Below are 25,200 nucleotides of genomic sequence, written 5' to 3' on the forward strand. Positions count from 1 at the left end.
CGCTTTTTATTGTAAGAATAGTTTTTGCATCACCACATATTGAGAGCTATAATTTTTCCGTATTTTGACCCACTGAGTCATGTGAGGTCTTATTTTTTGCAGGACGAGTTGACGTTTTTATTGGTACCATTTTTGGGCATGTGACATTTTTTGATCGCTTTTTATTCTGATTTTTGGGACGCAGAATGAACAAAAACCAGTGTTTCATGAATTTCTTTTGGGGGGGTGCGTTTACACTGTTCCACGTGCAGTAAAATTGATAAAGCGGTTTTATTCTTCGGGTCAGTACGGTTACAGCGATACCTCATTTATGTCATTTTATGTCATTTATGTCATTTTTTTATGTTCTGGCGCTTTTATGCAATAAAAACAATTTTATATAAAAAATAATAATTTTTGCTCGCTATATTCTGCGAGCTATAACTTTTTTATTTTTTCTCTGATGATGCTGTGTGGCAGCTCGTTTTTTGCAGGACAAGATGATGTTTTCAGCAGTACCATGGATATTTATATGCGTCTTTTTGATCGCGCGTTATTGCACTTTTTGTTCGGCGGTATGATAATAAATCATTATTTTTTGCTTCGTTTTTTATTTTTATTTTTTAAGGGGTTCGCTAAAGGGGTTAACTAATGGGACAGTTTTATAGGGCTGGTTGTTATGGACGCGGCGATACCAAATATGTGTACTTTTATTGTTTTTTTATTTCCAAAAAATGAATTTATTAGGGAACATTTTTTTTAATTTATTTAGCGATTTTTTTAAAATTATTTTTACTTTTTTTTTTTTCTTAACTTTATTAGGTTGTCCCAGGGGGGACATCACTGTCCTGTGACAGATCACTTATCTGTCACATCACAGATCACTGTGACAGATCAGCGATCTGTCACAGGCACTGCTGCAGACTTCCTCATGCCTGCGCTTTGCAGGCAGTGAGGAAGTCAGCTCCCTACAGGCCCCCGAAGGCCCCCGTCGCCATCTTGGATCCAGGGGACTGCAGGGTTTTTGCAGGCCGTATTGCCATGATTTTTGCGGTCTCCCGCCAAAACGGGCCGTAAGCTACCGTTGTTTTTGCGGTACAATTGATTTAAATGGAGGCCGTGTCCGTAAGCCGTGAAAAATATCAAGCAAGCTCGATATTTTTTCACGGCTGTATATACGGCCATACGGCACAAAACGCTCCAATGTATTTTTTCGGGCCGTTTTTGCGGCCCCATAGAAATCTATTGGGGCCACAAAAACGGCTCGCAGAAACAAGGCAAGTGTAAAAGAACCACTTCCCTTCCCTGACCCTAGTATTATACTTCAGCTCCTGTGCCGCAATCTTGTGACCGCTACTTCTGACTGATCGGAAGTCAGAGGTAAAAGGTCACAAGTTCTCATTGCAAGTCTACGAGATCCTTGTTCTGGCCTCGTTTTGGCTCTCATTGACTTACATTACATTTAATTAAAGCGCTACTCCAGCGGGTTTTTCTTATTTTAGTGCTGGATTGGTACCACTAATGAAAGAGCCCTGTCTCTATCAACATACTTACTAGCTCTTCCAGGTGCTGTTCCAGTCCCGATCCATCATCTTTTGACTGCAATTTTCTGAATGACCAGAAGTTAGAGATAATGGTCACGACGAGCTCTCAATGCAACAAGTACAAATTTGCCCTCAGCACTCATCTAGGACACATTAGGAAACCGGATCATCATACCCACAGGAGGACGCAGCATCAAGGACTCCAAGGAGCTCACTGGGAAAAAAATTACTGTAAATTAAGTGAAAAACTGTGTCCAAGCTTGAGTCAATTACAGTTGTGGCCAAAAGTATTGACACCCCTGCAATTTTGTCAGATAATACTCAGTTTCTTCCTGAAAATTATTGCAAACACAAATTCTTTGTTATTATTATCTTCATTTAATTTGTCTTAAATGAAAAAACACAAAAAGAATTGTCCTAAAGCCAAATTGGATATAATTCCACACCAAACATAAAAAAGAGGGTGGACAAAAGTATTGGCACTGTTCGAAAAATCATGTGATGCTTCTATAATTTGTGTAATTAACAGCACCTGTAACTTACCTGTGGCACCTAACAGGTGTTGGCAATAGCTAAATCACACTTGCAGCCAGTTGACATGGATTAAAGTTGACTCAACCTCTGTCCTGTGTCCTTGTGTGTACCACATTGAGCATGGAGAAAAGAAAGAAGACCAAAGAACTGTCTGAGGACTTGAGAAACCAAATTGTGAGGAAGCATGAGCAATCTCAAGGCTACAAGTCCATCTCCAAAGACCTGAATGTCCTGTGTCTACCGTGCGCAGTGTCATCAAGAAGTTTAAAGCCCATGGCACTGTGGCTAACCTCCCTAGATTTGGACAGAAAAGAAAAATTGACAAGAGATTTCAACGCAAGATTGTGCGGATGTTGGATAAAGAACCTCGACTAACATCCAAACAAGTTCAAGCTGAATGAAAAGGGACTGTATGGTAGGAGACCCAAGAAGACCTCACTTCTTACCCCGAGACATAAAAAAGCCAGGCTGGAGTTTGCCAAAACTTACCTGAAAAAGCCTAAAACGTTTTGGAAGAATGTTCTCTGGTCAGATGAGACAAAAGTAGAGCTTTTTGGGCAAAGGCATCAACATAGAGTTTACAGGAGAAGAAAAGAGGCATTCAAAGAAAAAAACACGGTCCCTACAGTCAAACATGGCGGAGGTTCCCTGATGTTTTGGGGTTGATTTGCTGCCTCTGGCACTGGACTGCTTGACAGTGTGCATGGCATTATGAAGTGTGAAGACTACCAACAAATTTTGCAGCATAATGTAGGGCCCAGTGTGAGAAAGCTGGGTCTCCCTCAGAGGTCATGGGTCTTCCAGCAGGACAATGACCCAAAACACACTTCAAAAAGCACTAGAAAATGGTTTGAGAGAAAGCACTGAAGACTTCTAAGGTGGCCAGCAATGAGTCCAGACCTGAATCCCATAGAACACCTGTGGAGAGAGCTAAAAATGGCAGTTTGGAGAAGGCACCCTTCTAATATCAGGGACCTGGAGCAGTTTGCCAAAGAAGAATGGTCTAAAATTCCAGCAGAGCATTGTAAGAAACTCATTGATGGTTACCGGAAGCGGTTGGTCGCAGTTATTTTGGCTAAAGGTTGTGCAACGAAGTATTAGGCTGAGGGTGCCAATACTTTTGTCTGGCCCATTTTTGGAGTTTTGTGTGAAATGATCAATGTTTTGCTTTTTGCTTCATTCTCTTTCGTGTTTTTTCATTTAAGACTGGCTGCAAGTGTGATTTAGCTATTGCCAACACCTGTTAGGTGCCACAGGTAAGTTACAGGTGCTGTTAATTACACAAATTATAGAAGCATCACATGATTTTTCGAACAGTGCCAATACTTTTGTCCACCCTCTTTTTTATGTTTGGTGTGGAATTATATCCAATTTGGCTTTAGGACAATTCTTTTTGTGTTTTTTCATTTAAGACAAATTAAATGAAGATAATAATACCAAAGAATTTGTGATTGCAATCATTTTCAGGAAGAAACTGAGTATTATCTGACAAAATTGTAGGTGTGCCAATACTTTTGGCCACAACTGTAAATAAATCTTCTTATATTCCGTGCCAAATACAGTGCTAGGTTTCGACCAGATACAAGTCATGCTTGGCAAAGACTTGTATCTGGTCGAAATGTTCTATTGTATTTAGCGCGTAATAAAAGATTTATTCACGGTACTTCACCCAAACTTGGACACGGTCTTTCACTTAATTTAAAGCGCTCAATGTAAGTCTATGAGAGCATCTTCCGGCCTCGTTCTGCCTCTCATAGACTTACATTGAGAAGTAATTCCCGGCTCGTCCAGCTAACACCAGACTGTTCGAGCAGCTCACAATCTGCATGAGGGGACTGGTTTGTCACCAGCAACAGATGAATACGGCATCTGGTAAGCATAAGACTGGGGGTAGGGAACTTATATTGGTGATGCCATTCCAGTGGTAAAATAAAAAAAAATCATCGTGCTTTAATATTTAGATTACGTGTATCATGAAAAGTGAAAAGGCATTCAATTTCTAAAACTAAACTTTAAAGGTAGAAAAACATTCTTGCTAATTTTTTTTGTAAAAAAAAATAAAAAAGAGTCTTCCAAAACTAATAGATAGTATAATTAAGGCAAAGAGCAGATACAAAAAGTACTGAAAAAATAGTATTATGCTTAATGGGGTTCTCTGAGAATGAGATAAAATGGTGTCCTTGGTATAATTCAAACACCAGCCTGTCTTAAGGGCCCGTTACACTAAGCGATATCGCTAGCAATATCGCTGTAACGTCACTGGTTTTGTGACGCAGCAGCGATATTGCTAGCTATCACTATGTGTGATACTTACCTCCGACCGGCTCCGCTGCTGGTTATTGCTGATCGCACTAGAACGTCCTGGGCCTTTTCTCGTCGGCCACTACCTGCTGGGCTTCCTGTGGCGCCGATGAGCGACGCGTAGACGTGGGCGGGAGGACGTCAGGATCGCCTCGTCTGACAGGTAAGTAGCGACCGCTGCTGTGTCGCTGGTGAGATCTGCCTGTATGGCAGCTCACTAGCGACCACTTAGCGATGCACCAGCGATCCTGACCGGGTCATATCGTGGTCGGGATCGCTGGTGCATCGCTAAGTGTAATGGTACCCTGACTCACTTACAGACTGAAGATATATAGCAGCCAAGACCTATGTGTTAACTGACAAGAGCTGTATCACACATACACCTCAGTCAGACTGTCATATGTGAAGAAATATAAATCTTCCTTCCCAGAGATATAGGTAGGGATTTTGGTTCGGGGTAGGGGGGGAGGTGAAATTTCTGAGTGGGCCCCAACCAGGTAACTCTGATTACAACTATGGTGGCGCGCACTAATAGTGGATGTGGGAGAACCTCAGCAGATGACCGCGCCGTTACTGAAAATATTCTCTATATAAAGACCAACACTGATATTACCGCCACATGGTGACCATATAGTGGTAGATACCTGTGCTGCAGAACATATACATGATTACAGTAGAGTTATTGATGGTGACTTACAGCTTATGTTCTTTCTGATGGAATTGTTCACTTTTCCCGTCTTTTCCATCAGGTCCAGACCAACATGACAACTTCTTCCAGCCACGACTCATATATACTGACCCCTTAGTAGCCCCCAAACTTTTTGATGGCTCTAACACTGTATGATGGCCCTCACAATGTACAAAGACCCCCTCGCTGTAATCCCCATACAAGATGGCCACCTAAATAGCCTCCATATAGTATATTGCACCCCATAGTTCTCCATAAGGTATACTGCACTCCTCATAGGCCTTTATATAGTATAATGACTTCCTCATAGTCCTTCATAAAATAATAATAATATTTTTATATAACGCTAACATATTCCGCAGCGCTTTACAGTTTTGCACACATTATATTATATTATTTTGCTCACAATCTAAATTCCCTATCAGTATGTCTTTGGAATGTGGGAGGAAACTGGAGTACCCGGAGGAAACCCACGCAAACATGGGGAGAACATACAAACTCCTTGCGGATGATGTCCTTGGTGGGATTTGAACCAGGATTCCAGCACTCCAAGGCTGCAGTGCTAACCACTGAGCCATCGTGCTGCCCAGTATAGTTTAATGCACTTCCCATAGGCCTCTATACAGTATAATGCACTCTCCATAGACCTCTATATAGTATAATGCACTCTCTATAGACCTCTATATAGTATTATGCACTCCCCATAGGCCTCCATATAGTACAATGCACTCTCAATAGGCCTTCATATACTATAATACACTGTCCATAGGCCTCTATATAGTACAATGAAATCCTCATAGGCCTCTATATAGTATAATGCACTTCCCATAGGCATCCATATAGTATAATGCACTCCCCATGGGCTTCCATATAGTATAGTATAATGCACTGTCCATAGGCCTCTCTATAGCATAATGCACTCCCAATAGGCCTCCATATACTATAATGCACTGTCCATAGGGCTCTATATAGTACAATGCACTCCCCCTAGGCTTCTATATAGTATAATGAACTCCCCATAGGTCTCCATATAGTATGATGCACTCCCCATAGGTTTCCATATAGTATAGTATAATGCACTGTCCATAGGCCTCTCTATAGTATAAGGCACCCCCCATAGGCTTCCATATAGTATAGTATATTGCACTGTCCATAGACCTCTATATAGTATAATGCAGGCCCCATTGGCCTCCATATACCATAATGCACTGTCCATAGCCCTCTATATAGTATAATGCACTCTTCATAGGCCTCTATATAGTATAATGCACTCCTCATAGACCTCAATTTAGTATAATGCACTCCCCATGGGCCGCTATATACAATAGCATAATACACTCCCCATAAGCCTCTATATAGTGTAATGCATTCCCCATAGGCCTCCATACAGTATAATGCACTCCCTATAGGCCTATCTTTTGTATAATACACTCCTCCTAGGCCTCTACAGTGTAATGACCTCCCCATATGCCTCCATAGATTATGATGCACTTCCCATAAAATTTACAATACTCACCTCTCCTCTGAGCACCCACACATCTCAGGACTGTGGGCGCCAAGTAATGACGTCATCGCACCCGCTGACAGTGTCTGCATCAGTGATGTCAGACGCACAGGGGAAATGATGGGAGAGGAAATGTGACGCTTCCTCTCTTATCACTGCTGGAATTATCCATGGGCCCCATAGCAGTCATGTGGCGGTCTCCTTGCTTTGCTAAAGAGTAGCATGACCATGTTTTTGATCATAGAGACAGAGAGAGAGACAGACTGTGCTTCGGAGTGGGTCTGTGCGCAGGCCTCTTCTTGGTTTCTCTGGCCTAGAGCACCAAGATAAGCTTCTGCCTACAGGCCCGCCCTGAGCACGAGCATCTCATTAGCTAAAAACTTCTAACACTGATTTCACAAGAATCACAAGATGGATTTCTTCACCCCAGGTATCATTTTAATCTGTGTAACAGTGCCAACCTTACAATGCCTGTAGTTTACTTAGCAAAATCCCGCTGATAGGTTCCCTTTAAAGATTACAAACTTCCTTTGTATTTTATGCAAAAAATTTTGTCATTTTTACATTTTAAAAATTACAAAAAGGAAAATGCTAAAGTTTGGCTACACTGCATAGTTTGTACTTAGTAGCACACCATTTTGCAAGTATCACAGCTTGTAAATGCTTGTTGCAGCCAGACAAGAGTCTTTCAATTCTTGTTTGAGGGATTTGCATCCATTCTTTCTTGGAAAATTCTAACAGTTCTGCGAGATTCCTGGGTCATCTTGTATGCACTGCTATTTTGAGGTCTAGCCACAGATTTTCAATGATGTTCAGATCAGGGCACTGTGAGGGCCATTGTAAAACTTTCAGCTTGTGCCTTTTGAGGTAGTCTATTGTGGATTTTGATGTGTGTTTCGGATCCTTATACATTTATAGAAGCCATTCTATTTTCAACTTCGCTTTTTTACAGATGGTGTTATATTTGCATCAAGAATTTGTTGAAATTTCATTGAACACATTCTTCCCTCTACCCGTGAAATATTTCCCGTGCCAATGGCTGCAACACAACCCAAAAGCATGATTGATCCACCCCCATGCTAAAGGTTGGCGAGATTTTCTTTTCTTGAAATTCTGCGCCCTTTTATCTCCACACATACAGTTGATCATTGTGGCCAAAAAGTTCTATGTTAACCTCATCGGCCCACAGGAATTGTTTCCAATATGAATCAGGCTTATTCAGAAGTTCTTTTGAATACTTCTAATGCTTAATTTTATGGTGAGGGACGCAGGAGAGGTTTTCATCTGTTCTATGAACGCCATATTTGTGCAGGTGGTGTCTCTGAACAGTAGAACAATGTACTACAAATCGAGAGTCTGCTAAATCTTTCTGAAGGTCTCCTGCAGTTAAGATGGGATTCTGATTTGCCTCCCGAGTAGAGTTGAGAATCCACTCAATGCTGACTTTTATTCTCTATTGACTTGCATTGGGGTCGGGTTTCGGACGAAACTCCGACTTTTTTTGCCCTAGTCGGACCAGTTTCATCTCTAACAAATTTTATTTCATGAAACCCGATCCGACCAAAGTCGCTCAACTCTACTCCCGAGTAATCCTAAAAGCAGCCTCTCACTGAAAATTTGCTAGGCATTCCAGACCTTATCATGACCGCCACTGTTCCTGTTAACTGCCATTTCTTAATTACATTTTGAACTGAGAAAATGGCAACTTGAAATATTTTATAGCCTTCTCCTGCCTTGGGGGCCTTCACAATTATTATTTTCAGAGTGTTAGGCAACTGCTTAGAAGAACACATGGCTGCTGTTTTTTGGCACAAGGTTAGAGGAGGTTGGGTTTTTATAAAGTTGGGACATTTTCATCACTTGGACTTTCCTAATGATGAGTGTGAACAAGCCGAAACCCATAGCGTCTCCATTTTTCGTGATTTCGGGTTTGGTGAGGGCTTATTATTTGTGCGCCAAGCTGACATTTTAATTATATCATTTTGGTGCAGATAAGATCTTTTGTCGCGGTGACAAAATATGTAATTCTGGCTTTTTTACTCTTTTTCTCGCAACGCCGTTAAACGATCAAGTTAATCCTTTTTTATTGATAGATCGGGCGATTCTGAACGCGGCGATACCAAATATGTGTATGTTTGATTTTGATTTTATTGTTTTATTTTGAATGGGGCAAAAGGGGGGTGATTTGAACTTTTATTTTTTTTAATATTTTTAAAATCATGTTTTCTTTTACTTTTGGCATGCTTCAATCGTCTCCATGGGAGACTAGAAGCTGCCATAACCTGATCAGCTCTGCTACATACAAATGATGATCAGATCGCCTGTATGTAGCAGAATAACTCACTTGCTATGAGTGCCGACCACCGAGCGGCACTCATAGCAATCCGGAAGTGACAACCATAGAGGTCTACTGGAGACCTCTGGTTGTCATGCCAACCCATCGGCTACCCGCGGTCATGTGACATGGGCGCCGATGGGTGGGATTTCCGGTGCGCTTGCCAAAAGCGCGTGTTAAATGCCTTTGTCAGAGTTTGACAGCGGCATTTAACTAGTTAACAGACACAGGTGGATCACGATTCCACCCGCGGCTGCTAGAGGCACATGTCAGCTGTTCAAAACAGCTGATGTGTGTGAGGAAAAATGTGGGCGTATTATTAAACATTGCAAAATAAAATATCACAATATATTTTTTTGTTGTTGCACAAAATACAAAGGAAATGTTTCATCTTTAAGTTAAAGCCTTTTAGAGATCATTTCATCTTCAACTTGCTTAACTGTTATGTGACTAGGATGGAATGCAGTTTGAATTACCGGTATATCAGGGACACCATGTTATCTAATTCTTGTAGAATCCTTTTAATTTTTTTAGGTTTCTGCTTGGTCGATCAACTTGGTAAATTGGTGTTAAAGGCCTGTGTAGGAGTTCACCCTCCAGATGAACTGTATTTAGAACAAAAATCATGAAAGAGGCATGAAAATGAGCCCAGGGCAGCAAAACCTGGCACTATTACAAAGGGACAATTTTGCCTATTGCAAAGCCAAAAGGACCCATAACGACACTTATCTGCACATGAGCATCCAGCTTTTTACACACGCCAATATATGTATGATATAACCTAGGAATCAAAATACACAATCTACAATATCCCTTTCCTGTATAAGCATCCTCCATATTCCACAGCTCTCCAGCCATCCTCGTGGGACACATGCTATAGGAAAGTCTAACATGTTCAGCCTGGGTGTAATGCAATCAAAAGTTGCCTGTAGACATGAGAAATGCATTGCCACTGAAGGATTCCAGGTTTTCTGAGATGTATGTGCAGGAAAAATCCCTCAGCATTTAGCAGACACAACACAGGCTTTTTTGGATGTCTGTCTCATTTCAAGATGATTTAATTCTTTGCTGAAGACTTTAGCTTTAGCAAAATGCCCTTTTGAGTCATGTGTTATGTCAAAAACCACTTTAGGCTAACTAACCACCATAAAGTTATATCACCCTGGGTGCTATGTTTTGTTAGGCAATGTGGTTACACACAGGGAGCTTGTCGCACACAACTGAAAATCTGCCTGCGGTTGCCAATGGCTGCACGAATGGCTGCCCGAATGGGGCCAGGTTTTGGTTACGTCCTACCAGCCGCCCATGTTGTCTCACTCTTCGAGTAGAGTTGCCTGCCATGTATTGTTACAGAAGAATCCACATCCATACAAGTAAATATTTTTTTAGGTAGAAAACATACTGAAATTCTCCATGAATGTGCATTATTTTATACTTAGAAAATTAGGAAGGGGAAAGGGAAATTTGTGCTCACCAAAATAGTCCTATAAGCCGGTCGTGCCTAGAGATCAAATGGCTGACCACCATGTGTTGCAAAGATGAAGAGAGAAGGAAGATCCGGCACTGGAGACTTGATAAAATCCACGATAAGTTTTATTCACATAATTTCATGATAAAACCATAAAGGGGAAAACAGACCCCCACGCCTGACGCGTTTCGAACCTTAACCAGGTTCTTCCTCAGAGACATGTCTCTGAGGAAGAACCTGGTTAAGGTTCGAAACGCGTCAGTGCCGGATCTTCCTTCTCTCTTCATATTATTTTATACTATTGTTATTATTGTCATTTTGCTGGAGGTTTCAAAAATCACATATGGAAGGTAAAAATTCTAGTACTGGGGATTTTTTTTATGTATGATATAATCATTAAAAAATGTATTTTAGCATATTTTTATTTAAAGGGAATCTGTCACTCCATTTTTCAAGTATCAACTGCCGGCACCGCTATCAGGGTGGTTATCTACAGCATTCTGCAATGCTGTAGATAAGCACCCGATGTAACCTGAAAGATAAGAAAAATGAGTTATATTATACTCACCGGGGGTCGGTCTGGTCTTGGTCCGAAGGGTGTTGCGGTCCGGCGCCTCCCATCTTCTAACGGTGACGTCCTCTTCTTTTCTGCCTGTCGTGGCTCCTGCGCAGGCGCACTGCTCTGCCCTGTTGAGGGCAGAGCAGAATAATGCTGTGCGCAGGCGCCGGAACTCTCCCAGCGCCTGCATATTGCAGGACTCTGCTCTGCCCTCAGGCAGCAAAGAAGAAGATATCACCGTTAGAAGATGGGAGGCACCAGACCGGACCATGACACCCATCGCACCAAAACCGGACCCGGACCGTCTCTGGGTGAGTATAATCTAACTAATTATTCATATCTTTGAGGTTACATCGGGGGCTTATCTACAGCATTACAGAATGCTGTAGATAAGCCCCTAATGGCGGTGGCGGCAGGTGATACTCGAAAAATTGGGTGACAGATTCCCTTTAAATTAAATTGGTTTCTCCATAAACAACATACACATATACAGTACATAGAATAAGTGATGAATTTATCATTTCTGGGAATCCAAATGGTGAGGCCCCAACCAATCATCAGAGTACGGGGGCACAAATTCAAGTCCTCTGTGTGAATAGAGTTATAATAGTGCATTTCTTTGACCTATGTTCTATTCTATTAGTCTATGAGAACAGAAGGGGGCATACATGGACACTACTGTTATAGACAGTGAACTATACTTTTAATGAGCTTGTATATAGGCAGAGAACTACAGGCAACCGGAAATAGTAGCTTATTTTGATTGTTCAAGTGTGAAAACTATTAATTTTATGTGAACAGGTTTCTATGTGGAAAATCACAAAATAAAGAAATAAACATAATAGTCTGATAAAAATCTGATTTAAATAATGATATTTTCTCACTATATTTCTCTTCCTCTCTGCATGGCTCATCTCTAATACACAACCTTGCAGAGAGGCTGTGGACTGGGCTTTTGGTAGTGGTAGCTATCGTCTGGATGTGAGGAACTATCTTATGGACTTTTGTTGCCAGTTGGAGCTTGATACATGTGCTACATTTGTGATATCTATCGTTTGGATGTAAGGAACTATGTTTAGGACTGTTTTTACCAGCCAGACATGTGCTACAGTCATAGACTATACTGAGAAGAGATATAAAAGCTGTGAGCCAACCAAAAGTTGGGAGACAGTTGTATAGCCTGGTATGGGAGCAGTGGAACTATAGGCCCCATGATGTGATCTTGTAGACTGGGGATATTGCATTGTGACCATTGTGGCGTGGCTAAGGGTTGTATAGTTGATGGGAGGTATGTGGCTCAGAGATGGGTGCGCTCTGTAATGTAAGCCCTAATTTATATCATTCTATTTCTGATGTTTTGCAAGGACCTGTGGTGAGGTCACAATCACGTGACCAGTCAGCTGCTGGGTTCGTGGGTGTGGCTAGAACTTTATAAGCTAGACTACTCCTGAAACCCAGGGCTGTATGTGAGGAGGGACAAGCCTCCTGTGTGTGCTGAGGCTCCAAGACTGAGCCTGAAGGAATGGACATTTACGTTTTTCTCTCTTGAGCTGAAGGCTGTTTCTTTTGGTGATCTGCTGTTTTGGTTTATGAAGCAATAAACCCTATGAACTTTACATGGAATGTGACTCCTGATTGTCTCCCGCTGCACCTGAGCGAATAGAATCCCTACAATTGTTGGAGAATGCGGGCAGCGTTCCCAGTAGAGACTTGAGACAGTTGCTGCATGTCCTGGGTAAAGTTTTCAGCGAGGCAGCAAGCTCTACCTGGAATAATGAAACACCTGGTCCAGTCCCAGGCACAGCAACAGGAGACCAACAGGCTATTGTTACAGCAGATCCAGCAGAGCCAGCCGGAGCAATGGCAGCAGTTCCAGCAGAGCCAGCAGGAGCAACGGGAGCAGATTCAGCTTCTGGCAACCGCCATCCAGGAGGGCAGGACGAGCACCCCAACCCCAGGTCTGGCTGATTACACCCACGTCAGGAAGGAGGTAAGATGCGCATTGCAAAAAATGACCCCTGAGGATGATGATGAGGCCTTCCTGACCATGTTTGAGAGGGTGGCTGAGAGGGAAAAACTTCAGCCAGAGCAGTGGGCAGAGGTACTGGCCCCATACCTGCCGGGGAGCCCCAGAAGGCATACTATGATTTGACTTTGCAAGATGCCAAGGAGTATCCCAAACTAGAAGCCGAGATTCTCGCACTTTTGGGGGTGACAATGACTGTCAGGGCACGGCGAGATCACCGCTGGATGCATCACCGGGACAAACCGCCTCGCTCCCAAATGTTCTACCTGTTGCACCTGGTCCAGAAATGGCTGCAGCCAGAGTCGTCTCCCCCTGCCCAGATGGTAGAGCGAGTGGTGATGGATCGGTTTGTGCATTCCCTGCCGAGACCCCTACAGACTTGGGTTGCCCAGGGTGATCCCCAAAATGCCGATGAACTGGTTGGGCTGGTCGAGAGATACCAGGGGATGGAAGGTTCCTTGGGGAAGCAGCCCATTCCGTATAGGGGGTCCCAGCAGGGGGCGGAGTCCCAAAAAGGGATGGGGCGTACAAGGTCAAAAGGGGCGGGGGAGGCAGTGCCCAAGGTCCCCACGGGTGATATTATTTGTTGGAGATGCCAGGGGCCAGGACATAAAGCTGCCCCATTGTCCCCAGACCACCGAGAGGATGGACTGCAGCATGGGACGCCGTAGTTTGTACTATGCATACCCAGCCTGCAGTGTGAACTCTCCACCCAACGAGGGGCCTCAGGCCTGTCCCGTGAAGGTGAACGGTCGAGCAGCAATGGCGCTTCTGGACTCCGGCAGTTTGGTGATCCTTGTAAGGGCCGCTTTTCCTCTCAACCTACTCCCGGGTAAAAAGGTCGGCGTGCGGTGCATTCATGGTGATGCAAAGGACTACCCTATGGCCAGGGTGAACACTGAAACGGTGCATGGCACCGAGTCGCATTTAGTTGGCATCGTTCGGGACTTGTTGCATCCTATAATTATAGGCTGGGATTTCTGTCTGTTTTGGGAGCTCTGGGGTAAGGGTTCTGAGCAGGGAACCAATGCATCCTAATAAGGTATCGCCACAACCAGAGGCAGACAGGTTTCCTTTATGTGTCCTTGTGGGGGATGAGGAGGAAGGGTCCCCTGTATCTGACATTCCGGAGTTAGGGGTGGCCGGTGAAAATTTTGGGACTGCCCAACATAGGGACCCAACGCTGAGATATGCCTTCAACAATGTCACCGTCATTAATGGGGTTGCACACCAGCAGACACCAGGTTCCCCTATTTTATGATGAGTGGGGACTTGTTATACCGGGTCACAAAAATAAGGGAGGAGTTGGTAGAGCAGTTAATAGTACCAGGCCCCTATTGACAGAAAGTTTTGGACATGGCCCATTCACACATCTTGGGTGGACACCTGTGGGTGGAAAAAATGCAGGAAAGGGTTGTGCAGAGGTTCTATTGGCCTGGGTGTCACCGGGAAATAGTAAACTATTGCAGGTCCTGCCCCACATGTCAGTTAACTGCCCTCACCCCTCATTTCCGGAGCCCCCTTGTGCCATTGCCCATTATTGAGGTGCCATTTGAGAGAATTGCCATGGACTTGGTCGGTCCCTTAGTTAAGTCAGCCCAGGGCCATCAGTATATATTAGTCATCCTAGACTATGCCACACGCTACCCTGAGGCAATTCCCCTGAGAAACTCGGCCGCGAAGAGTATAGCCCGCGAGCTGGTCTATGTGTTTTCCCGGACGGGTTTACTGAAGGAGTTCCTGACCGACCAGGGGACACCTTTTATGAGCAAGGTGATGAGGGAGTTGTGCATGGTTCTGCAAATATCCCAGCTGAGGACCTCAGTGTATTATCCGCAGTCAAATAGCCTTGTTGAAAGATTTAACAAGACACTGAAGAGCATGCTAAGAAAAGCCATAGAAAAAGATGGTAGAGACTGGGATTGTCTCTTACCATATCTGCTGTTTTCTATCCGTGAAGTTCCCCAGGCCTCCACAGGGTTCTCGCCTTTCGAGTTGCTGTATGGCCGTCATCCGCGAGGTCTCCTAGATATAGCCAAGGAAACCTGGGAAGCCGAACTCATGCCCCACAGAAGCATCATTGAGCATGTGGCACTGATGCAGCAGAGGATTGCAAAGGTGATGCCCATCGTAAAGGAACACCTCCACCAGACACAAGAAGCTCAGGCCAGGGTCTACAACCGGACAGCCAGAGTGAGGCATTTCGACCTGGGAGACTGAGTTCTCGTGCTGGTTCCGACAGTAGAGAGCAAGTTCTTGGCCAAATGGTAAGGGCCATATGAGGTCGTGGAGAAACTTGGGGAGGTAAACTATAAGATCCACTAACCCAGAAGACGGAAACCATACCAGGTTTACCATGTCAACCTCATCAAGCCGTGGCAAAATAGAGAGCCAGCGGTAACTCCGTGCTTGCTGGGCAACCTAGAAGGTGAGGTTGGAGCAGTTACCATAGGGGAGAATCTATCGAAGGCCCAGAAACAGCAGTGCTGGGAGTTACTCCAGAGAAACAGAGACCTGTTTTCAGAATTGCCGGGGTGCACGAAGGTTGTGGAGCACGAAGTTCTGACCAAGTCACATGTACGGGTGAATGTGAAGCCTTATCGAATTCCTGAGGCCCATCGAGAAGTAATCTCCAAGAAGGTGCAGAGTATGTTGAAGCTCGGGGTCATTGAGGAATCCAAGAGCGGCTGGTCGAGCCCGATTGTCCTTGTCCCAAAACCGGATGGTGAATGGAGGTTCTGCAATGACTACCGGAAGCTGAATGAGGTCTCCAAGTTTGACGCATATCCCATGCCACACGTTGATGAGCTCATCGAAAGACTTGGACCTGCCAGGTACATTACCACCTTGGATTCGACCAAGGGATATTGGCAGATCCCCATGGCACAGGAAGCCAAGGAGAAGACTGCATTTTCTACACCAGATGGGTGCTTCCAGTATGTCCGGATGCCGTTTGGCCTGCAGGGAGCTCCGGCAACCTTCAAGAGGGCTATGGATAGAATCCTTGCGCCTCATAAGCTATACGCTGCCGTGTACCTGGATGATATCATGATCTTTACCCCGGACTGGGAGACTCACCTGGAAAAGGTCCAAGCAGTGTTTGATGCTCTAAGGGAGGCATGGTTTACAATAAACCCGAAGAAGTGTGCCTTGGGTAAAGAAGAAGCCAAGTACCTCGGATATGTAGTGGGGCGTGGTGAGATCAAACCCCAAATCAATAAAGTGGAGGCAATTCAAACATGGCTGAGACCTCTGTCTAAAAAGCAAGGTAAAGCCTTCCTTGGGATCGTGGGATATTACAGAAGGTTCATCCCAAACTTCGCCACTTCTAAAAGGGACAAAATCAGTAATGGTCAGATGGTCCGAAGATGCAGAGTCAGCCTTCCAAGAAATGAAAAGTGTTCTATGTAATCAACCCGTTCTGGTGGCCCCAGACTTTAAATGAGAGTTTATCCTTCAGACAGATGCCTCAGATGTCGGGATAGGAGCAGTCCTTTCCCAGGAGATACGTGGGGAGGAGCATCCTGTCCTCTACCTAGGAAGCTACATGGTAATGCCAATGCCCTCTCACGAATCCCTTGTCTAGTAGGTGAAAGTGCCAAGCCCCACGGCTTTAGGCAGAGGGGGGAGGTATGTGGCATGGCTAAGGGTTGTATAGTTGATGGGAGGTATGTGGCTCAGAAATGGGTGCGCTCTGTAATGTAAGCCCTAATTAATATCATTCTATTTCTGATGTTTTGCAAGGACCTGTGGTGAGGTCACAATCATGTGACCAGTCAGCTGCTGGGTTCGTGAATGTGGCTAGAACTTTATAAGCTAGACTACTCCTGAAACCCAGGGCTGTATGTGAGGAGGGCCAAGCCTCCTGTGTGTGCTGAGGCTCCAAGACTGAGCCTGAAGGAATGGACATTTATGTTTTTCTCTCTTGAGCTGAAGGCTGTTTCTTTAGGTGATCTGATGCTTTAGTTTATAAAGCAATAAACCCTATGAACTTTACATGGAATGTGCCTCCTGATTGTCTCTCGTTGCACGTGAATGAGTAGAATCCCTACACCATCTACCTGGAATTGCAGTAAGACTGGATGTAAGGAATAAAAATACTTGCATTGTTAACCTGCCTGGATGATTATTACAACCCACAACCTGAGATCCATATATATATATATATATGTAATTCAATTGTTTAAACAAAAATCCCCTTATTTACATTAGAAGATTAACTTCTTGATTGGTTGAATTAAAATAAGTGAATATGAATTCAAATTTCACATTATCACTGAATGAACACATCCACAGAATAAAGGCTGCCGCTTATATCTGTGCATTGCAGTAGAATATTTTGGTAATTATACATTTATATTTGATTTGCCATTAGAGTAATAATACCACCACCAAATTATATATGGATGGTTCAAGGTTACCTGATGTACTCAGTAATGGACCATTGTTCTCTCCTTAAAAGTGAAGATTGTGAAAAGATTAAAAAAAAAGCAAAATCAACATTTACCGCATTAATAAAACATGCCTTAATTTCATTTATTGCTGCAATTCTCATATTTTAATTTTATAGTAACAGCAACTTAGTGTAGTATGTGTGATAATAACAAATCTATGTATGAGCATATTTACATACATATTTTATGTTATAAGCAGGTTATTAAAAAGGAATGGAACATAATTATTGATTAAATTATAGGTTATGAAGTTACAGAGGGGTTAAATGGTAAATTTATCATATTGTAAATGAAGGTAATGTATGTAATGTGCTTTCTGAAAAGTGGGACAATGAATATAATACATGATGGTAATTATTTTGATCAAATACCATAGACTGCATCAGTTATAAGCGCTGCTCCAAAGCTCGCAGAGGTTGCTGGAGTGCAATGTTACCTCCAATTCTGGGCAAGTTTTGATTCCACTACGCAGAGGCAAAGATGCATAATTTGGGTCAGCACACCACTTGGGTCAGCAGCACAACTATAACATTGCCCTGAATTGTCACCCAAGCCTTAGCGCCCATCTCCCAGCAATCAGCAAATATACAGGTAAAATCAAGGTCTCCTACGAAACCCAACTTGGGACTAAATATTTTACTAAGTTTCTTATACTCTATTATACAATTGCTTTATGAAAAAACGCGTATTAAAGATTTAGTAGAGCAGTTTGACAGAAGTAATAGACCTGACATACTGCAGTATTTCCATATTTCTGCCCACTGTGAAATCCAGGCAAACATACTTGTATAAGCGTATCTGCACACATTTTAGATTTGCTGCAGATTTTTCTGCTTTAGAGTGTTGGCAGGAAAAACACTGCGTAAAATATTCATGTTTTTGCTGTCTCTTTGTGTGTGTTTTTGCTACTCTTCTACTTGCACTTTTTTTTCCAATTCATTTGAATGGCTGAAAAACATTGCAAAAAGGCAGCAAGAACTGACTTGCTGCAGATTTAGAATAAGCGCTTTGAACAGCTGAGCACATTTTAGTAACATTTTCAAGTAAAATTGTTCCAAAACTACTGTACATGCCATATCTAGAAAATAAGCATGGCTAAAAGGGATTGTAAAGTACGGTAGATTAAATAATGACAGAAATTGTTATCATGGTACAAAATATTGGTGTTAAATTAGCTAGGCGAAGAGTGGAGAACAGAAGTGTATAACATGTCTAGCAAAATTATACAGCTTAAGGCAAACTAATAGATTTGATGCCACTTTTGTCTGCCATGTCTAGTTTTATGCTGTACATATGCCTGTATGGGTTGCGTAATCTATGCAGGGAGCAACATACTAGAGGGAGAACACTCCCCCACAATATCTTACGTCTCTCACTGTGTGAGATGTAATAACACAGCTCTAATCTCCTGGTCTAACATCCTGCATGATTAGATAGTGGTGGGTATATAGAGCACAGGTGACTCAAACCTTTCAGATAAGGTCGACTCGGAGGGAAGGGCAGCACAACTGAGTTTAGCTGTGTCACTTTGTAAACCCTTCTATCATCTTTTCTCCTCTCACAGTGCCACCAGCTTCGTTGTACTGCCCCACTTCCCATCTGTCTGTCCAGAGATTGAGAACTCACTATGTTATGACTCTGTGTCTGTTCTGGGCTACTTCTGTGTGATACTCATAATGACAGCCCGCTCTGCAGTGAGAGCTTCCACTTGCTGCAATGAGACTCTGCTGACAAATGACAGGTACTTAAACTGCATCTTTCTGTTCTGCAGGCCAGTGATAATTATAGCTCTAAGCAGCAGAAAAATGCTATGTATTACAGATGTAAGAAGAAAAGATTTAGAGCATTGCTCAACCTAGGCTTTCTGGTTCACAAACTGAATGTCAGAAGTATAGTAAAGACTTAGTAAAGAAACGTTTTGCTATGCATAACGGTATACAATTGTATTTTTTTCCAGTATTAGTATTTCATTAGGGGGGATGTTTTCATGAACAGAATGCCAGAAGAAAACTGACAAACATATATTGCTATGTATCAGAGCAAATTTATATTCCATTCAGGTTCTATGGTAACAATTATGAATTTCATAGTGTAGTTTAACATCAGCTTATTTGGTTGTGATCTATAGCATCGCTCAGGCTGAACATCCTGGTTCGTAAACTGAATGCCAGAAGTATAGTAAATGCTGACAAGCATGTTGTGCCAGGTATCAGTGCAAATTTATATTTCCTTCCATCTAATTTATTAATGTATTATTGAGTGGAAATGCATACAGAAGCATTGTGCACCCTGAGCGTCCTCCTTCAGGTACAGAATGCCATACATAAAATAGATAGACCTCATTGTATTGCTATGTAACAAGGTAAATTTATATTCCATTCATTGACTGTAGTACAATTAATAATTTCTTTGTGTAGTGAATCATCAACTTATCGGATTGGGATCTATGGCATTATTCATCCTGCATGTACTTAAACACAGAACCTGCAGGGTAAGTAAGGGACAGCCATTGTGGAGCAAGGTGTCAAACATCGCTTTCTAGTCTACCAACCTCCCTTGACAAGCAGGGATGATAGTGGACATGTAGAGATTCCTAGGCTGTGTGTGGTTATACCTGGCTGGGATTTTTTCCAATAGAGTTTATCGAGCCAGCTCTGTTCCCTGGCCTTTCCATAGGCTTTGTATCCCCGGCCTGTGGTGAGGAGGAGATAACACAGTGGCTCTCTTTTGGAACATATGTTTGGCTGCATAAAGTATATGATGCACCTGAGCAGTCAAACGTGAAATATATTGTCTACGTTATTAGTTAGTCCATCACATTTTGTGCTCTTGGGTTTTCTTTTGGTGATATTTTTATAATTACTTAATAAATGTATTTTTAAGGGCTATATGTTCACAATCTCATACAGGCAAAAGAAGTACATGCTCCAAGTGAAAACTAATTGATAACACCAACTTGGACTTAAAATTTAACACATTCGATGCCAATAGTTTGTTAATATCTCCACAATGGAGGGGCATAGTGAAAAAAAAATAAAGTTTATTCCGCTTTTCACCCACTATTAAACGTGAAAAATTTGGTGAAAGGCCCTCTTTCAGCAATACTGCACTAAAAGTAGCAGACAACTTCTGCCTATTCAGATCGGTTATTAAAACACACAATCAGTAGAAAAAGAGGATACATCCTGGCATCAGTCCACAATATGGTCATAAACAGTGTGCTAGAGACCGTGAGAAGAAAATGAAAAGTTCATTGATATCAAATGTATAATCTGCACACGATATAATGATAAATATGAAGAACACCATTGTGGGATGGAGACTCACTGTAAAACCAAACCAGAGCCTTAGAGCAAAATAATCCATTTGTTAAATTGTATGTAAAGGGAATCTGTCATTCTCAAAACTCAATTTAAACTTGGCTACCATGAAAGCCGTGCCTGTAGTCTATGAAATTGGTTTCACATTAAAGGGAACCTGTCACCAGGTTTGGCCGATACAAGTTACAGCCACCGCCTTTCAGGGCTGATATACAGCATTCTATAGTGTTGTAGGAAAGCCTCCGATTCGACCTGCAAGAGAAGAAAAATAAGTTTCATTATACTCACCTACGTGGCGGTCCTGTCCAATGGGTGTCGCAGGTCCTGTTCCGGCGCCTCACATCTTCTAGCGATTCCGCCCTCCTGCTTGCTTCATGGCTCCCCGACATCATGCTCCTGCACAGGTGTAGTTATTGACACTGTTGAGGGCAGAGCAATGTACCGCAGTGCGCAGGCGTCGGGAAAGGTCAGAGAGGCCCAGCTCCTGCGTACTGCAGTACTTTGCTCTGCCCTCAACAGTGTCAATAACTACACCTGCGCAGGAGCATGATGTTGGGGAGCCATGAAGCAAGCAGGAGGGCGGCATCGCAAGAAGATGTGAGGCGCCGGAACAGGACCTGCGACACCCATCAGACCGGACTGCCTTGCAGGTGAGTATAATAAAACTTATTTTTCTTCTCTTGCAAGTAGGATCTGGGGCTTATCTACTGCATTATAGAATGCTGAAGATAAGCCCTGAAAGGCGGTGGCTGTAACTCATACTGGCCAAACCTGGTGACAAGTTCGCTTTAAACAATCTTTACTCAATATGCACACTAGGGCATACAAGTTTCTCATACAAGTTCTGTGGCGCCCCTGAGGCTCAGTCGCCACAGAGGTACTGCACCTCCTCCTGAGGTGTGGTGCCCCACCATCCAGGTAAGTTGGAGGCTCCTGACCACGCTCCAACACTCGCACCCCACACAACAGAGTAGTTCAGCAAAGCCACATTGCGGCTCCTTGCTTAGAGAGTAGCAGAGCACCTTTGGTGGCTCCCTGCTTGGAACACGAAACGTGCTGGGAGGCGGGTGGAGTTGAGAATACATAAAAGAGCGGGAAGGTTTAGAATTACAGGTCAGTCTAGGAGAGGTAGCCACTCAGAGAGGAGTGAGGAAAGAAGATCCCTGAGAGAGGGATGGAGGAAGGAGGTGCTGCAGCAGACCTGAGTGACCGGGGTCTGCTGGCACGGGAAAGGAAAGAAGGAGAAAGACATTGTACTGAAACCTGATCTTCCATAAGAGAGAGAGAGATTAGAACGGAACGAAGGAGTAAAAGGGAACAGAGAGGATGTGGGTTAGAGGAAGAACCCTGCCTAGAAGTTCTAAGCGCAAGGCCGGGGCCCGGTCCGCGAGGTTGTATGGACACTAATGGTTCTGCAGCAGACACCGGTGGAGTAGTGGGCTGTAAATGCACTACTAACATCTAAAACTTGGGGGCACAACAGCAACTTGGATAGTGAGCCGGGACTCAGGAGTAGGGGGTCCCCGAAGCGGGCTACAGCTGTCTGCCGTACAAGTAGAGTTCTTGGGAACATCTGTCAGGAGGCACTCCATTGTAACTCAGCACTGGGAGTACTTCACACTTAAAGGCGCTATAGAGGAGACGTTCAGAAAGGCACATGTTGGCGGAGCGTTGGAAGGGAGCATTCCATCTGACCTGGAGGTTGATTGAGCCTTTGACCCGGAGGACATAGTACAGAGGCAGGCACCTGTGTGTACTACAGACTGTGAGTAAAGCTTTGGAACTGCAAGCCTTGGTGTCCTCCATTCATTCTTGCGCCGACGCATCCAGCCCCGCTACATCTGGGTACCAACTTCTACACCGTTTGTGCCTCTCCTCTTCCCCCACATCTACACTGCCCTGGAGCTACAGCTCCACCTGTGGGGAGCTTCACCATATTGGCTGCAACACACCACCAGCCCCAGAGGATCTGCATGCAGCGTCGGCCTAACATCTCACTTGCCGAACACAACAGGTGGCATCACGAACTATTCATTCAAATCATTACATTCCCCCATTACTTGGGTGCCCAGGGCCACGGACCGGGTCCCCGCTGCTGTGACACATCCCGCTGATACTGGCCCAGTACCGAGTACCCCACAGCCCTGGGAGGGCGACCCAACTTGGCGTCACGAACAGGATGACGAGACCCGATGATTTCGGGTTCTGTGTGCCTAAGATTTGTTGGACTTAAAACTTTTGAGAATGTGCAGAAGACCCAATTTAATAGACTGTAAAATGAACATTAAAAATAGCCGCTGGCGTGGAGAAGAAGGGTGTGACGATATGGGAGGTCCTAGGAAAAGACCACGAACAGTCTTGGGCCTCCCCTGCCTGAATTACTATGTGACAGCAACATGGCCCACCCCCCCGAGGGGTTCGTATACTGGCTTGGTATGGAGGCGCTGGAAGAAGATGCCGCCCCAAGAAGGAGGGGCAGAAGCCAGTGGCGGGAAAGGGGCCGAGACAGGAAGAAGAACGCCAGAACGCCATGATGGAAGAAGAGGGAAGGAGGCCTGCGGAGCGCAGGGAGGTGGATCTCCCCGGCGCCATGGCTGAAGGCTCAGAACCTGCTTCTAGGATGACCCGCCAGCAGCTGGAGGACAAAATTGCCCAGCTGACGCGCCGCCTGCAACTGAGGCAGGAAGCGCTATGGACATTGAATCTGCAGCGCGTCCAGGAGGGGCCTACACCTGTGGTACCCGAGACACCGGTACCCGCCGCTGCTGCACCAGACCTCTTCTAGGCAGACCCTGTGGAGCCTGCGACCGCTGCCATGCCACCCGCAGTGTACCTTGTTCCCTCCCTGCCGCTACTACTGGAGGAGTTGTACACAGCACAGGGAGCTGAAGCGGAGGAAGAGAAGCCCCCGTCTGGACCTGGTGCGGCCGTGCAGGTCCCTACAGAGACCCCGCGGACCCGGAGCCGCCGTTAGCTCCACCGCTGTCCCCTGTGTCCCACCGCCACTACGCCTGCACCGGAGCAGAGACCACACCGCCAGGAGGCTGCAGGTACGTCTGATGCCCCTACACCTGGGAAGGCCCTGGGGTGTACCGCGGTTGCAGCGGCTGGCCAGGTCGTGCTAGATCTGGTCTGGGACCGGGAGGCCTGTCCCCAGGGGGAAACACCGGAACCCCTGATGGTGGCGCCGCGGTACAAAACCAGCCTGGGTCGGTCCCGGGAGGAACGGGAGGATGATGAGAACTGGGCTAGTTGTCAAGCTACCATCCGGCAACTGGCAGCTGAACACCGGGAGAGGGAGCAGCGCCGGCTAGCGGTACTAGGTCCAGATTTGGACCGGAAGGAACAGGTCAGAGCCGGTCACTACGGTCCCACAGATGCGGCAGGTTGGGGCCATGTCCTGAATGTGACACTTTTCGAAGATAAGGTCTACCTCATCTGGAGTATGACTCCAATCAAAGGGCACTGCAAGAGATCCCGGCTGGGAGCGGTGTCCAGCACTTACAAGAATTGTTGAAAGCTTTAATGTGAAGTATTTGATAATGATGTGTCTTATAAGAGTATTGGTAATTAGGAAATGGCTTTTATATAGAATTAGGAATGCTTTGGTAGAGAGATGAGAGATTTGAATAAAGAATAAAGAATTGAAAATGTAGGTGATGAACCAGGCACCACGGTTGTCACGCAGAGTTAAAAGAAAGTAGAAAATGTGCACTAAAGATGGAAAGAAATGTGTTGATGAAGAATACTGAAGTGATAGTGAGTAACAGACAATAGCCCTTTGAATTACGTATTGTAGTGAAAATTGCACTTTTGACTTAAGATTTTAGATAGTTAATTAAGAATTGTTTGCAACGTTCAAGAATGAGTGCCTCCCACATTGGGAAGTTTAGTAAAAGAAATGTTTGTTTAGCATTACAAAAACTTTGTATGTTCCTGTGTTGCCAACTTTGTTTGCCTTGCAGCCCGTGGACGTGCTGTGTTTAACGGGGGGTATGTGGCGCCCCTGAGGCTCAGTCACCACAGAGGTGCTGCACCTCCTCTGTTATGAATGAGTCACCGTAGGAGGCAAAAACAGAAATACTAGCTAAGTCCAGAAAACCAGAGAAGTTGGCAGCTATCGGATTGCAGACCCCTGAACCTATCCAAAAATGTACCAACAGACTGATAGGAGAAACAGGCCCTGAAGTCACTAGGCTTCAAAAGACTATATCAGCACTCAGGTATATTCTGAAGACAGAGCCAGAGATCAACAGATCAGAGACAAAAAATGGAATTCAGCTCACCCCCGGCCGGGGATGGCTGAACTCCAAAAAAACAAGGCAAACAAAACCAGAACTAAAGTGTACAAAAGGCAGAGCAAAACTTAGCTTTGAGAAGCAGAAATCAGACTGGTCTCCAAGAATCCAGCAGGAAAATCACCGGCAAGGCAGAAGGGCGTCGGCTGCCTTATATCCAGTCATCAGTTCCTGTGACCCAGTCATCATC

The 25,200-nt window shown here is 44.4% G+C and overlaps 1 protein-coding gene across 5 annotated transcripts in view; it reads right to left on the bottom strand.

Moving 5' to 3' along the window:
- P2RX1 (purinergic receptor P2X 1) overlaps positions 1 to 25,200 on the bottom strand; it is a 245,346-nt gene that overhangs the window by 128,587 nt on the left and 91,559 nt on the right. For 3 of the 5 annotated variants that reach the window (XM_073590588.1, XM_073590585.1, XM_073590584.1), the window contains exon 5: positions 17,360 to 17,392. The exons of the other annotated variants lie outside the window; for them this stretch is intronic. In XM_073590588.1, the coding sequence (XP_073446689.1) occupies positions 17,360 to 17,392 (33 nt within the window). The remainder of the gene's footprint in view (positions 1 to 17,359; positions 17,393 to 25,200) is intronic. 5 annotated transcript variants of the gene reach the window in all.

This window comes from Dendrobates tinctorius, unplaced genomic scaffold (assembly GCF_039654945.1).
Source record: "Dendrobates tinctorius isolate UK_male_01 unplaced genomic scaffold, ASM3965494v1 ptg000117l, whole genome shotgun sequence".
Lineage (NCBI taxonomy): Eukaryota > Metazoa > Chordata > Amphibia > Anura > Dendrobatidae > Dendrobates > Dendrobates tinctorius.